Source organism: Mobula birostris, chromosome 15 (genome assembly GCF_030028105.1).
Source record: "Mobula birostris isolate sMobBir1 chromosome 15, sMobBir1.hap1, whole genome shotgun sequence".
Lineage (NCBI taxonomy): Eukaryota > Metazoa > Chordata > Chondrichthyes > Myliobatiformes > Myliobatidae > Mobula > Mobula birostris.
The window spans coordinates 7,089,401-7,103,463 of NC_092384.1; the positions used below are offsets into that span (position 1 = coordinate 7,089,401).

Consider the following 14,063-nt stretch of genomic DNA (forward strand, 5'->3'; position numbering starts at 1 on the left):
GAACAGCTCTTTCCTTTTAACCATTTGGTTCTTGAACCAACTGGCAAAATCCAAATCACAACAGTTTAGCAAAACAGTTTGGTCACTGCACTAACATCGACTAATTATCCATTTGTTCTTTCTTGTAAAGACTGTGTACCACTTATGTTTACATGTGAATACTGCTTATATGATGCTATTGCCTATGATGTTGCTGCAAGCTTTTCCACTGCACGTGTGCATATGTTGATATGACAATAAATTCAACATTGACTTTGAAAATGCAATGGCAAATTGGACATAAGCCTGAACAGTTACAGGTTAATGCCCAACTAATTTATAAAACTGAGTTATACATAAATTCTAACAAACGAGAAAATTTACAGATGCTGGAAATCCAAGTAAAACACACCAAAAGCTGGAGGAACTCAGCAAGCTAGGCAGCATCTATGGAAACAAGTACAGTCAACGTTTCAGGCCAATTCCTGCTGAAGGGTCTCGTCCCAAAACATCAGCTCTACTTTTTTTCCATAGATGCTGCCTGGCCTGCTGAATTCCTCCAGCATTTTGCGTGGCACATAAATACTAATGTGGCGTAATTTCAAGGGCAGAGAGATTAAGAACATCCACAGTAATGTGGCAGTCTGTTGTCTTACCTGATTCATGCCAGCATTTGCAAAGAGAAGAGTGGGGTCATCAAGAGGAACAGTTGCTGAGGAGTGCACATACTCATGGCTGTGTTGTTTAAAGAAATTAATAAATTTCTGGCGAATCTCTCTAGCACTCAGTGGCAAGGCCATCTTGGAGCAATTCACAGGGTCTGCAGAAAACAAGAGTACATAAAAAACATTAAACTTCATTCCATGCCAATTTATCTTCCAATGGAAAGTCACGAATTGATGAGAAACAATTCCTCTGGCATTACAGGCCATTGTAGAATTTCTGTGTCAGAAAAGCAACCAGTTAGTATTCTCATCTAATATTCATATAAGTAAGTTATTTTATAGAAATAGAAAGTGAAAGTGTCACTAGACAAGAGTACTGAAGGAAAGCATAACAGTCTCTGATTTACACCACGATAGGTAATCTGACTGGGATCTTGCTGATGAAGACTACTATTCACTATATTGATTTGCTGACCAATAGCAGCCAGCCAAAATCAAACTTCAAACATCAACTATACACAAAATGAGTATATACATCTCTGTTACCGCCCTTTTCAATTATTTCTAAATGTTCTGAAGTTCATCCAGGAGAGCACCTTTCACCTGACAAGATGTCCAGTTCATTTTTTTTTATAACATAAAAATGCAAGCTTGTCCAATTTTAATGCTGTGCAGCATAAAATATTTAACAATTTTATTCTTCTGAGCCATATCATATTCCAAACAAAATTCTGATGAACCCAATTCAGATAGAACTTCTGAGAATCTATCATTTACATCTTAGCATAGTGATACAGAGCTTGACGTACAATTCCAATAATCTAAACCACTAACTCAAAAATTTAACTGCATAACTAGAACATAATTAACTCCAACAGCGATGGCTCTGAAACCACAAATAATGGAAATGATTTGAAACATTCCTGACAATAATTGTTTTGATTCAGTGACTAGGCTGTGTAGATGTAACTGTGTTTTGTTGCACAAGATATTCGAATAAAACCAATGGAGTGCAACACAATCATTTAGTTGATTTTTAAAAAAAAATCAATCCAGTTAGCCTCAGTTTTCCCCAACAATCCTATGATACTTTTCCGCCCATTCACTCTGAAAGCAAATACAATGTTTTGATCACCTTAGCTGTCAATCTGTTCATTATCCTAGCCATTTGATTTTGTTTTAAAAGGCTTATCGCAGTGTGTCTGGTAATCACCTTAAACCTGACGCTCTCTTTATCAACCATTCAGCCACTGGATACATTCTCTATTTATATTTCGTCCAAATTATTTTTAAACCACTACTGAATCACCTCAACACTTTTGTCTCTACCATGTTACTGGGACCTGACAAATTTATTGTAGGACATCGTGGGAAGCCAGGGAAGAAATTCCTGGAGCCATGTCAGAAAAATTCATATCATGGTGTGGTACCAGAATACTGGAGGGTAGCTAATGTGGTGTCTTTTTTTAAGAAAAGCTACAAGTACAAGCAGAACCATACACCAGTAAGCCAAACATCAGCGGTGGTAAAGTTACTTGGGGGGAAATTTGAGTGACATTATCTACCTGCATTTAGAAAGGCAAGGGCTGAATATTCAGCATGGCTTTGTGTGTGGAAAATTGAGAGTAACAAATCTGTTCATTTGAAGAGTTTCTTGTTTGAAATTGTTGCAGCACTGTACTGCTGCCACAAACAACAGATTTCACATTATACATATGTCAGTGATAACAGATTTGACCCTGAGGTAACCACGAGGACTGATGAGGTCAAGAAGGCAGAAGACGAGTTCAGCAAGCCCCTTGACAAGGTCCCACATGGTCGGCTGGATTAGAAGGCTACATCACGTGGAATTCAGGTTGAGCTAGCAAACTAGAAACAAAACTGGCGTGGGTACAAGTGGGTGTGGCAGTGGAGGGCTGATATTCTGATTGGAAACCTGTGACCAGTGGTATTCCACAGGCATCAGTGTTGGGTCCACTGTTCTTTGTCCTCTAAAGATTTGGCTGTGAAAGTAATTGACCTGCTTAATAAGCTTAAGGGGGACATGAAAACTTGATGGTGGTGTTGACATTGACGAAGTTCATGTAAGATTACAATATGATTTAGAGGATTTCAGGTACAAGTAAATCCAGCCAGAGGGCAGTGGTTATATGGAACAGGCTGCCAGAGGAAGTGGTACAGGGGAGACAATTACAATATTTAAAATACATTTAAACAAGCAGATTGATAAGAATGATGGATATGGGCCAAATGTTAACTTGCAGGTCAATTGGGAAAATCAGGTTTGCAATGGATCACAAGAAAGCATAATTGTCGAATGCCTAAGAAATAGTTTTTAAGAGCATGATGTCCTTGAGTCTACTAGGGGATCAGCTATACTGGATTGAAGTGTTATATAATGAGCCAGAAGCAATTAGGGAGCTTAAGGTAAAAGAAACCTTAGGAACCAGTGATCACAATATGATTGAGTTCAACTAGAAATTTGATAGAGAGAAAGTAGAGTCTGACATAGCAATATTTCAGTGCAGTAAGGGAAATTGCAGTGGTATAAGAGAGGAGTTGGCCAAAATAAATTGGAAGAAGCTGCTGGCAGGGATGACAGCAGAGCAACAATGGCATGCCTTTCTGGGAAAAATGAGGAAGCTGCAGAACATGTGTATTCCAAAATTGAAGAAATACTCAAATGGCAAAATAGTGCAACCATGGTTGACAAGAGAAGTCAAAGCCAATGTAAAGACAAAAGAGAGGGCATGCAACAAAGCAAAAATTAGTGGGAAGATAGAGGATTGGAAAGTTTTTAAAAACCTACAGAGAGCAACTAAAAAAAATCATTAGAAGGGAAAAGATGAAATATGAAAGCAAATTAACAAATAATATCGAAGTAGATATTGAAAACTTTTTTCAAATATGTAAAAAAATAGAGATGAGAATGGATATAGGACCACTAGAAAATGAGGAAGGAGAAATAATAATGGGGGACAAGGATACGGCTGATGAACTAAATGAGTATTTTGCATCAGTCTTCACTGTGGAAGACACTAGCAGTATGCCAGATGTTGTAGTGTGAAGGAAGAGAAGTGGGTGCAGCTACTTTTTCAAGGGAGAAGATGCTCAAAAAGCTGAAAGACCTAAAAGTACATAAGTCAACCGGACCAGATGAATTGCACCCTAGGCTTCTGAAAGAAGTAGCGTTAGAGATTGTGGTGGCATTAGAAATGATCTTTCAAAAATCATTGGACTCTGGCATGGTACCAGAGGACTAGAAAATTGCAAATATCACTCCACTCTTTAAGAAAGGAGGAAGGCAGCAGAAAGGAAATTATAGACCAGTTAGCCTGACCTCAGTGGTTGGGAAAATGTCGAGTCAATTGCTAAGGACGCAGTGATGGAGTACTTGGTGACACAGGACAAGATAGGATAAAGTCAGCATGGTTTCCTTTAGGGAAAATCCTGCCCGACGACCCTTAACACATAAAGGGGATGCAATGGATGTGGTATATTTGGACTTCCAGAAGGCCTTTGACAAGGTGCCACACGAGGCTGCTTACCAAGGTAAGAGCCTGTGGTATTACAGGAAAGTTACCAACATGGTTAGAGCAATGGCTGATTGGAAGAAGGCAGCGAGTGGGAGTAAAAGTATCTTTGAATGGTTGGCTGCCAGTGACTAGTGGTGTTCTACAGGGGTTGGTTTTGGGACCACTTCTTGTTATGCTGTATATAAGTGATTTAGTTGATGAAATAGATGGCTTTGTTGCGAAGTTTGCAGATGGCACCAAGACTGGTGGAGAGGCAGGTAGTGTTGAAGAAACAGGTAGGACGCAGGAGGAGTTAGGCAGATTAGGAGAATGGTCAAGAAAGTGGCAAATGAAGTACAATAGAAAATGCATAGTCATGCATTTTGGTTGTAGAAATGAATGTGCAGACTATTTTCTAAACAGGGAGAAAATCCAAAAATCTGAGATGCAAAGGGACTTGGGAGTACTTGTGCAGAACACCCTGAAGGTTAACTTGAGTCAGTGATGAGGAAGCCAAATGCAATGTTGGCATTCATTTCAACAGGTCTAGAATACAAGAGCAGGGATGTGATGCTGAAGCTTTATAAGGCACTGCTGAGGCCTCATCTTGAGTATTGTGAACAGTCTTGGGCTGCTCACTGTAGAAGAGATGTGCTGGCATTGCAGAAGATCCAAGGATGATTCCAGGAATGAAAGCATTATCATACAAGGAATGCTTGATGGGTCTGGATCTGTACTTGCTGGAATTTAGAAGGTTGAGAGGGGGATCTCATTGAAACCTTTCGAATGTTGGAAGGCCTAGATACAGTAGATGTGGAAAAGATATTTCTCATAGTGGGAGAGTCTAGGACAAGTGGGCATAGCCTCAGGATAAAGGGACGTCCATTCAAAACAGATGTAGAGAAATTTCTTTAGCTAGAGGGTGGTGAATTTGTGGAACTTCTTGCCACTTGCAGCTGTGGAGGCCAGGTCATTGGGTGTATTTAAGGCAGAGATTGATAGGTTCATGATTGGACATAGCATCAAAGGTTACAGGTAGAAGGCCAGGAAATGAGGTTGAGGAGTAACAAAAAAAAACAGGATCAGCCATGATTGAATCGCGGAGCAGACTCGATGGGCCAAATGGCCTAATTCTGCTCCTGTATCTTATGGTCTTAAGTTGCAATTTAGGACTAGCTCCATTTGGCAACTTGGTTGCTATGGACAAGTTGCGCCAAAGGGTCTATTTCTAGCCTATGACTCTATAATTTTGTCATTTACTGCTTACAAATCATTCCACATTTCTGGAATAACCCTCTACTAAGCCTTCACATCTTTTCTGAATTGTGGGGTGCTGAACATTGTGGGCATATTTATTTTGGCACCAGATTGTGTGGCTACTCTTGCCAGCTGTTTTCAGCACATCCTTAGGTAGTGTTGGTTATTAATGCAAACATTTCACTGTATGTTTCAATGTACATGTGATAAATAAATGATTGAACTGTAATCTGAAGTATTGTAATACATTCGTTGGGGTCTTGTTGGTTCAACATTCATATAGGGAATGGAATGGCTCAGTGTTGCTCTCCAATGTTCACTTAGTGGAAGAACAAACTGGACCAGGACAGCATCCCATCTATTATCATTCTACAGACCACACCATTCAGGGACTTGGGCTATTTCTCATTTGTAACTGTATATTTTCTATCATAACTGTAAGTACTGTGTGCTGTTAGTAATGTGTGGCCTGAGAGGAACGCTGTTTCGCTTGGCTATATTGAATGTGAATTTGAAAGAGAAAATGCCCTACTTGTTTTTCTAAACAAGGTCCATCTCTTGATTACAGACTGGTCTGGAAAAATAGGAGAACCAAATTTCTGCTGTATGTAATATCCAGACTTATTCTCTCCCAGTGACTCTATAAGTGACAAACCATACCAAGACTGTAAACCCCAAAACAGAATCTTGCATTAGCAAAATCTCCATCAAGTATGTACATAATTTTTTTTATTTCGGGCGCCACAGTCAGTATGATGCTATTACAGTTCAGTGTGTCTGAGCTCAGAGATCCAACCCAGCAGAGTCTGTAAGAAGGTTATACATCTTCTCTGAAGAGCGTGGGTTTCCTCCCACATTACAAAGAGTACTGGTTAATAGGTAACTGGTATTTGTAAATTGTCCCGTGGCTAGGGTTAAATAGGTGGATTTCTGGGCAGTGTGGCTCATCGGGCTGAAAGGGTCTGTTCCATGCTAGATCTCTAAACAAACAACTTCTCCATGTCTATAATTACAGAGTTATGGAGTCATATAGCACAGAAAAGACCATGTAGCCAATTGGTCCATGCAGACCGAGATTCCCATTTAAACTAGCTACGTTTGCCCAAAATCCCTCTGAACTTTTCCTGTTCAAGTACCTTTTAAACATCATTAATGTACTTCCTCTGGCAACTCATTCCATATACTGACCACCCTCTGGGTGAAAAGGTTGCCCCCCCGCCCCAGGTTCATATTAAATCTCTCCACTCTCAGCTGAACCAACTAAGGGAAACGAACTGTGTGCGTTCACCCTAGGCTTTTCAATTATATACACACCTAGAAGCCACTCCCCTCATTTTCCTAGCACTCCAATGAAAAAGTGCCAATCTGCTCAACCCCTTTATAACTCAGTACCTAAAGACGCAGCAACACTTAGTATATCTCCTCCTTCTCCTCTCATTCTCCTAACGGCATTTTCCCTGTAGCAGTGACAAAAACAGAACACAATATTCCAAATATGGCTTGACCAACTTCTATAGCCAATGTTCTGACTGATGAAGGCCAGCAAGTCAAAAAGCTTTCCCTCACTCTGTCTACCTAAAATGCCACTTCCAGGAATGTAATCAGAGGCTCCTCTATTCTACAACACACTATAGGATTCGACTGTGAAAATCATTTTTCTGCTCAAAATGCAGCACATCATACTGATCCAAATTAAACCCCATTTGCTGTTCCTCAGCCCACTTACCCAGCTGACCAGGATCCTTCTGTAAATCCTAACTATCTTCATTATCAATTACAGTAAGTAGACCGATGTCATCTGCAAACTTACTAACCATCCCACGTACATTCATTGTCATCTGACTGCACATACAGTTGCAAGAAGTTTGTGAACCCTTTGCAACTGCCTGGTTTTCTGCATTGATCACTCATAAAATGTGGTCTGCACTTCATCTAGGTCACAATAATAGACAAAAACAATCTGCCTAAACTATTAACCCACAGTTGTACTTTTTTTCATCAATACTGAGTATACCATTTAACAATTACAGTCTAGGTTCAAAACCGTATGTGAACCTCTGGGTTTATGCCTTCTACAAAAGCTATTTGGAGTCATTGAGATGAGATTGGAGGTGTGGGTTGTAGAGGTGCCCTGCCCTATTTAAAAAAAGACACACAAAGTCAGGTTACTGACAAACCTGCTCTTCTCAAGAAAGATGTGTTTATTTGCACCACGCTTCGATCAAAGCAACTTTCGGGCGACATTAGAAGAAAAACTGTAGAGGTGCATGAAGCTGGAAAAGGCTACAAAAGCGTTTCTGAAGACCTGAATATTCATCAGTCAACAGTAAGAGAAATTGTCTACAAATGGAGAAAATTCAGTACTGTTGCTACTCTCCTTAGGAGTGGACGTCCTGCAAAGATCACCCAAGAGCACAACAAGCAATGTTGAAGGAGGTGAAAAAGAACCAAAGGGTAACAGCAAATGACCTGAAGAAATCTCTAGAACTTGCTAAAGCCTCTGTGCATGTGCCCACTATAAGAAAAACACTGAACAAGAATGGTGTTCATGGAAGGACACCACAGAAAAAAACACTGCTCTCCAGAAAAAAATTGCTGCACGTCTCCAGTTTGCTAAAGACCACCTGGATGTTCCACAAAGCTTCTGGGACAATGTTCTGTGTGCCAGACAAAAGTTGAACATTTTGGCAGAAGTGCACACTGCTATGTCTGGAGCAAAATGGGCACTGCACACCAACACCAAAACTTCATCCCAACTGTGAAGCATAGTGGAAGGAGCATCATGGTTTGGAGATGCTTTGCTGCCTCAGGGCTTACAATTTTGAATTCATTGTTCCCTCAATGATTGCATCAAGACATTTTACATGAGAATCAGGGTAGAGGTCCATTACCTGAAGCTTAGAAGTGGATGATGCAACAAGACAATTATCTGAAAGACAAGAGTAAATCAACAACAGAATGGTTTAAAAAGAAGAAAACTGGTGTTTTGGAATGGCCAAGTCAGGGTCCAATTGAGATGCTTGGGCATGACCTGAGGAGGGCTGTCCATGCAAGGAATCTGAGAAACACTGATGAACTGAAACAGTTTTGTATAGAGGAATGGTCTAAAGTTCCTCATCGCCATTGTACAAGTCTGAGCAGTAGCTACAGGAAACATTTTGTGGAAGTTATTGCTGCTAAAGGAGGTTCTACCAGTTATTAAATACAAGGGTTCACATACTTTTACCAGCCTGGACTGTGATTGATTAAACAATGTGTTCAATAAAGACATGAAAAGTATAATTGTTTTGTATTATTAATTTAGGCAGATTGTCTCTGTCTATTATTGTGACTTAGATGAAGATCAGACATTTTATAATTAATGCAGAAAACTGGGTAATTGCAAAGGGTTCACAAACTTTTTCTTGCAACACTTACAGTAGAAGTATGTGTGCAGCAGACAACCCTGAGATTCATCTTCCCAGGTAGCCACGAAACAAAGGAACACTGTGCAACCCATTCAAAGAAAACATCAAACATCCAACACACAAAAACAAATCAAAACAGCAAAAAAAAAGCAAAAATTACAATATTTTAGAGATCAAACCACAGACTCTAGGAATGTTCAGTTCAGTTTAGCACTATATCAGTTGTTGACTGCAAGCACAGAACCAGACCCAAACAAAATCATACAAAATAGCAATAATAAAAAAAGAGTAACCTGAAACTAGAAACATATTACATGAACTGCAGAGTCCAATCACAAACCACGTCAATTGCCCAAGACCAAGGTATCATCAAGCGAGGGGAGAAACCAGTCAAACGCAGGCAGAACACCCATTTGCTTTCTGCTGTCATCCTTGTTGAATTCAATCTTGTTCGATGCTTTAATCAGTGAGAAATGGAGCTGGTGATGAGCTCACACCCCATCTCCAAGCTTCTTAGCCTGCAGGTCACACTCCGCCCGAAACCTCACCAAACTCCCCCAGACACAGCAGAGCGCCAGATCACCCAATCGGCCAGAAAATGTAAATCACAGGTTCCAATCATAGCAGAATTATATTTGAAAGTAGTTTTGTGAACTGTCTGAAGGACTTCGCCGTTGGTCGTGTTGTTCACTGGCACCCACAAAACATCACACACGGCAAGTAGAACAAAATATTAGCACAAATAAATTAATGAATGCCTACAGTGCACAGAACAGGTAAACAGTAAACACCTCACTGTCCGAATGACGATATCTCAGTGGTGGTAGGATATTCATTCTCATCCAGGTTATTGATATAGCATTGAGCTCACTACAGGGGCATGGAAAACAAATAATCCTTGTTGTTCTAAATGCTTTTATATCTTATCCCTCAGAACTCCCTCCAATAACTTACCTACCAAAGACTAGGCTTACTAGTCTATCGTTCCCAAGTTTTTCTTTGCAGCCCTTCCAAATTAAAAGCACAACAGCCACACCCATCTTCTGACACCTTCACTAATGATTATGTATATTTCAATAAGAGCACCCACAATTTCCTTCTAGCCTCCCAGGATGTTCCGAAATATACCTGGAGATTAATATACCTTTAAACATTTTAAGACATCCAATATCTGCCCATTAATTATCTCAAGGTCCAAAATCTTCATGTCTCTCTCTGTGATAAAAACAAATACTCTTCAAGAACCTCACCCATCTCCAATTGTTCCACACAAAGATGTCTCATTCCCTTTTTCCCTTAATATACTTATAAAATCTATGTGGATTCATCTTAATCTTTTCTACCAAATCTCTCCAATACCCTCACCCCTTTTTGCTCTTCTCCTTCCTTCTTAGATAAAGGTAAGCACAGCACAGAAACAGGTCCTTTAGCTCACCAAGACTGCACCTGGCATTTAAACTACCTACTCCCACCAACCTGCATCGAGACCATAGCCCTATACCTATCCAAACCTCTCTTAACGTTGAAACTGAACTCGCAGGCACTTGTGCTAGCAGCTCATTCCACACTCTCATGACCCTCTGAATAAAGAAAGTCTACCCTCAAGTTCCCCTTATACTTCTTACCTTTCACCCCTAACTCATGACCTCTAGTTGGAGTCTCCAGCCAACCTCAGTTCAGTGGAAAAAGCTTGCTTGCACTTACCCTATCTATACCGTCATAATTTTGTATACCTCTAACAAATCTCCTCTCGATCTTCTGTTAGACGGAATAAAGTCCTAATCGAGTCAATCTTTCCATATAACTCAGATCACCCAGACCCAGCAACGTCCTTGTAAATTTTCTCTGTACTATTTCAAACTTATTTACATCTTTCCTGTAGGCAGGCGACCAAAACTGTACACAATACTCCAATGAGGCAATACCAACATCTATTACAACTTTAGCATAACATCCCATCTCCTGTACTCAATACATTTATTTATGAAGGCCAGCATACCAAAAGCTTTTTTTGCCACCCTATCAACTTCTGACTACATTTTCAATAAATTATGGACCTGTATTTCCAGATCCCTTTGTCATACTGCATTCTTCAGTGCCCCTCCCCCACTCACTGTGTAAGACCTACCCTGCCTGGTCCTACCAAAGTTCAACACCTGGTACCCGTCCACATTAAATTCTATCTGGCATCTTCCAGCTGGTCCAGACCCCGCTGCAAGTCATGATAGTCTTCTTCACGTCCACTACATCCACAATCTTAGTATCATCCGCAAACCCGCTGATCCAATTAAGCACATCATCATCCAGATGGCTGATATAGACGGTGAACAATAACAGAGCCAGCACCGATCCTTGAGCCACACCATGAGTCACAGGCCTCCAGTCAGAGATGCAACCATCTACCACTCTCTGGATTTTCACACAAAGCCAATATCTAATCCAATTTACTACCTCATCTTGAATGCGAGTGACTGAACCCTCTTGATCAACCTCCCATGCGGGACCTTGTCAAGTGCTTTGCTAAAGTGCACATCGACAACATTCACTGCCTTGCCCTCATCAACTAACTTCCCCGAAAAGCTCTATAAAATTGGTGAGACAAGACCTACCATGCATGAAGCCATGCTGACTATCCTTAATCAGTCCATGTCTATCCAAATACTCATACATGCGCTCCTTTAAAATATCTTCAAATAACTTACCCCACTACAGATGTCAGGCCCACTGGCCTACAATTTCCTGGTTTATTTTTAGTCTTTTTAAAAAGACGGAACAACATTAGTTATCCTCCAGTCCTCTGACACCTTACCTGTCACTAAGGATGATTTAAATATCTGTACTAGGGCCCTTGCAATTTCTTGAGTAATCTCCTGCAAGCCCTATACTCCTGCTCTGATTCACTTGATCTTGGCTGCTCCACTTGACCCAAGCCTCCTTTTTTCCTGAAAGCCTCAATTTCCCATCAATATACTGCAAGAGGAAACCTTCTTGAGCACACTAGCAAATTCCATCCCATCTAACCCCTTAGCAATATAGCAATCCCAGTCTATATCAGGAAAGTCGAAATTGTCTACTATGTCAACCCTATTATTCTTGCAATCACTTTGCATAATTTTTCTTCTAATTCCCATTTACTACCTGCAGGCCCACAGTACATTCCTAACAATGTGATCATCCCTGTATCTTTCAGCTCTACTCATAAAACTTCACTGGACAACCAAAACCTTTATGTTTTCATTTGGTGCCAACTGCCGACTTAGCCCTCTCATTTTTTTTTAAAACGTTGATCATTTTTCCAGAAAGTGAATCATTTCAGACAGTAGCACTTACAGAATGCTGGAGGAACTCAGGCAGCATCTATGGTAAAGAGTAAACAGTCGGCACTCTGTACCAAGACCCCTCATCAGAACTGAGAAGGAAGGGGGAAGATGCCGGCATAAAATGGTGGATAGGGGAAAGAGGCGAGCTGGAAGGTGATATATGAAACCAGGTCAGGGACTGGAGAAGAGAGAGTCTGACAGGAAAGGAGAGTGGACCATAGGAGAAAAAGGAGGATGGGAACCCTCACCCCACCTTTTTATTCAGGCAGCTTCCCCTATTCTTCCCAGTCCTGAAGAAGGGTCTCGGACGGAAATGTCGTCTGCCTGACCTGCTGAGTTCCTCTAGCATTTTGTGTCCGTCGCTTTGGATTTCCAGCATCTGCAGACTTTCTAGTGTTTACGATCTACTGTAAGGCACCATAAATTTCTTCCATAGAAGTTAATTACTTGCACCCCTTTGCAACGTAAGGCACACCGCAGCCAATGGATGTACATGTTCACACAAACAGCAATGCGATAAATCACTTGGTGATGCTGACTCCTTGGAGCTGATGCAGTTTTTTTTCCCCCAAAAACACTGCAACAGAAGGACATCCTCAATTAATGACCCATCTGAAAGACTGCATCTCTGACAGCAGAACACCCCTTCAGCACTGCATTGCTGTATTCAAATCAAAAGGCTCGGCAGAGCCAAACTACCCAGAGGACTAGGTGCAGTGACACCAGAGCTTCACCCACAGCAGTGTAAACTGAAACTGAACTGAACTGGCCCAGTGATACTAGCAACCGCCAGCGGGCCCAGATGAAACAGCACTACCCAGAACTTCATCCTCAGCAGTGGCTGAAGACCTGCCCCAGTGACGCTACTCAGAAGAGAGAAAACTGACCAGGGATCTGATCCCGTGTCGCTATCCAGAAATTCACTAACCGACAGCGGGCCGGCCCAGGACACGGACACACAGCATCACCCACCAGCAGTGGGCTAAACCGCCCAGGAAACCAGAGCGGCACAGCCACCTCTCACCTGACGGGCCACAACACCGACGACCCGCCATTAACCCGACACGTTAAGATCAGAACCATAGCATTACCGAGTCCACGCCAGAGCCCACCACCGCCACGATACTGCCCTCAGCTCGGCGCCGACTCACGACCTCCCTCCTCCCTCCTCCCTCCACCCTCCACCCTGGTTGGCTGGGGTGGCGTCATGTGGCCAGAGTTCTGATCTCTTATTGGCTAAAAGGCAAGTCAATCATGCGAGACCTCACCGGCTGATGCAACGGAGGGGCCCACGTGACCGCAGGGAGCGTGTGCGCCTGGACCTCCGCCCCCGCGAACGCACGGGGGCGCTGCAGTGCGCAGCGAGCGGCCTCCGGGTATCGTTGTCGGCAAGTGCATTTGAAAAGGCCTTCGTGCACGCGCACCTGGTGTTGGAAAATGCTCTCGTTACACTATACATAGCTTATCTTTCTTCAGGGGTTACCTAATTCAAGCAGAACGATACCGGTTTTATGAACAGTGGCTCCCGCAATCCAAGCTCACCTAAGCTACTGCATGTAACGAGCTCATTACCGGATGGGTAGAGGAAAAGATTCAGGAATGTGCTCGAAGCTTCGATGAGGAATGATTATGCCGGTATACCGCACCCGGTACGATACAAAGAACCCCGCCCCATCTGTGAAAAAGTCTGCTGCCCCACTTTGCCCTTAGAACCCATAAAATCAGAGTGGAAGCAAGTCGCTTTTGATCCTGATCGACTGCCCCAATATAAGAGGTGGGGCAATTTAGCAAGTCTCAGAAAGTACAAAGTTCTGGTCGGAAAGGGTACACTAAAAGACTAAGCAACACACATCAAAGTTGCTGGTGAACGCAGCAGGCCAGGCAGCATCTCGAGGCAGAGGTACAATCGACGTTTCGGGC

General features: G+C 42.0%; 1 protein-coding gene across 1 annotated transcript in view; it reads right to left on the reverse strand.

The window, feature by feature from the left end:
- The window catches only part of aars1 (alanyl-tRNA synthetase 1), a 63,304-nt gene extending 49,987 nt beyond the window's left edge, over window positions 1-13,317 (reverse strand). Inside the window, exons 1-2 of the mRNA XM_072279271.1 lie at window positions 13,235-13,317; window positions 636-799 (exon numbers count right to left, since the gene is read on the reverse strand). Of these exons, the coding sequence (XP_072135372.1) occupies window positions 636-779 (144 nt within the window). The 5' untranslated portion in view covers window positions 780-799; window positions 13,235-13,317. The remainder of the gene's footprint in view (window positions 1-635; window positions 800-13,234) is intronic.
- Between the last annotated feature and the right edge of the window lie 746 nt (window positions 13,318-14,063).